Here is a 2075-nt window from a genome sequence, read left to right as displayed (position 1 = left end):
TTGTTATTGTATGTACTCGTACTTTGTATATTTCGTTACTGGCTGTTTTATATACATACATACATATATGTATATATCGCTTATGTATAACTTTTTAGAGCGCTTCAGTCGATGAACTACATGGTCCAATATAAGCGGCCGCTCCAGCCCCATCTGACGGTGTGCCCGGTGTTACCAAGCAGCCGCTGCCACTGCCACTGGCACCCGTACTCGCCGCCGCCGCCGTCATTGTTGTTGCGCCCATTGTTGTTGTCAGTGCAACACTGGTACCCGCCTGTTTTATCGCTGTTAGCGTTGAAGCGGCTACACTTTCGGCCGCCATTTTATGTATTGTTGTCGCTAGATCGTCACTTTTTGGTGGATACTGTGGATAGAGAATGGATAATGAATTCCGTTTAAGATTTGCAATTTTAGTTGAAAACCAGTTTGGAAAATATTTGAAAACAATAACTCTCTTAATTTCAACCAATGGCTCGGTCCATAAACGAAAAGTTCCATAGAGAGTGTTCCGCTTAATTGGTTAGCAGGATAATTGAAAAAAGCATTTTTTCATGCCCGGTAAAGGCGGTAAAGTATACAGTTTATCCTTTATAAAGTTAAGTATGTGTGTGCTTGATTTTGTATTTACGGTCCAAAACTACTTAAGAAGGTTTAGGTTTGGTGGCATTACCTCAAAGGTTTACTTATGTAGATAATTCACAGGCTGTCTATTGTGTTCTCACTTAATAGATTTTTCGCTGCGAACTCAAAACATATTCCTGACTAGAATTTTTAGTTCAAAATTGTTCAAAGCCCTCATTTTTCAACCGATTTGATTTTTTTTTTTTAAATAAATCTAATAAAATTTAGGAGAGAATTGTTGAGCCCGCTTTTTGAGTTTTTATTTGTTCATATTAGGTTATTTAGTGCACAGTGCAGAGAAAGTTGCAACTTGAAAAAAAAAACGTTTATCCTATTTCTGTAAATAATAAAACCAATTCATAAAAAATACAAAATTCTTTGACTGCTTTTATAAATCGAAAATTATTATGAAAGTGTCACTTTTTATTTTTATTTTATATTTTAATAAAGAGGTCATAAATTTATAAAAAAATACCGAAATTGCAATTTTTGTTTAGAATAAAAAAAAAATCTACCTTACTTTATATTTATAGTTCCATGGAAGAAAATGACACGGTGCTAAATGCCGTCAGCAAAAGCAAAATATTTAAAGTCAACGCCACTTCTTAGCCATTTGAAACTTACACTAAAATTTTGCAAGTAAGTTTAGCATTGACTACATACATTTTATTATTGTTTTTTATAAACATTTGATCTCTAATTTTATAAAATAAAATTGAACTGTTAAATTATAAAAGAAACTATTTTTTCATAAGTGCTTACACAATTTAAATGATTTAGCGAGATTCTAGCGATTTTTGTTTATAATTCTGGCGGGACGGCAAACAAATAAATGGTAACACCGTTCTCAAATAAAATATGCGTTAAATAAAGGAGCGGACATCTCTTAAGCATACTCGTTCTTATAATTGTAATTTTTTCCGTCGAATCAGGTAAGCCTAATAGTATGTTCAGACAGGCCACTTATAGAGCAATTAGCCAAGCTTTCTCAATTAAGGCGCTAATTGAGCTCGATTTACCCTACAAAATTTCAATTCTTAATTGCTCGATTAGTACTTAATTGAGTGCTAATTTAATTAATTTTTTCATGCAACCCTGCTGGGTATGATTAATTTTGACTTTGTGGTATGTTTATTGAACAAATAGTAGTCAGCTGTTCCTTTCTGATCCTCTTAAACAGCTGATATTCTATCAGGGATGGAAATTTAAATTTTCAAATTGTACCCAATCTGGAAATTTACACTGGCTGTATAAAAATCATTGACCATTTTTCACATCCAATCCCTCCCGCTCTCTCTCTCTCTCTCTCTCTCTCTCTCTCTCACCTCTTGCAACTCATCCACCGATGGTAGTAGTTCATCCATTGAATTTGGAGTCAATGGACTCGGCGTTGGCATACCGCTCAAACGACTGAGCGCCGATGATGCACCCATATGATGTTGCAATGTATCACC

The 2075-nt window shown here is 34.6% G+C and overlaps 2 protein-coding genes across 3 annotated transcripts in view; one reads left to right on the top strand and one right to left on the bottom strand.

Annotated features, from left to right (window-relative positions):
• LOC118739420 overlaps window positions 1-2075 on the top strand; it is a gene marked incomplete at its 3' end in the record, with an annotated part of 23258 nt that overhangs the window by 9733 nt on the left and 11450 nt on the right.
• Window positions 7-2075, bottom strand: LOC118739422 (the record flags this gene model as incomplete). The annotated part of the gene is given in 2 exon segments (XM_036470725.1): window positions 7-364; window positions 1947-2075. Coding segments are annotated over 2 exon segments (399 nt in total), but the record flags the coding sequence as incomplete, so codon positions are not given.

The sequence above is a fragment of the Rhagoletis pomonella genome, unplaced genomic scaffold (assembly GCF_013731165.1).
Source record: "Rhagoletis pomonella isolate Grant_MI unplaced genomic scaffold, Rhpom_1.0 Rhpom_scaffold_00005, whole genome shotgun sequence".
In the NCBI taxonomy this organism is placed as follows: Eukaryota; Metazoa; Arthropoda; class Insecta; order Diptera; family Tephritidae; genus Rhagoletis; species Rhagoletis pomonella.
This window is presented reverse-complemented; position numbering and strand designations above follow the sequence as displayed.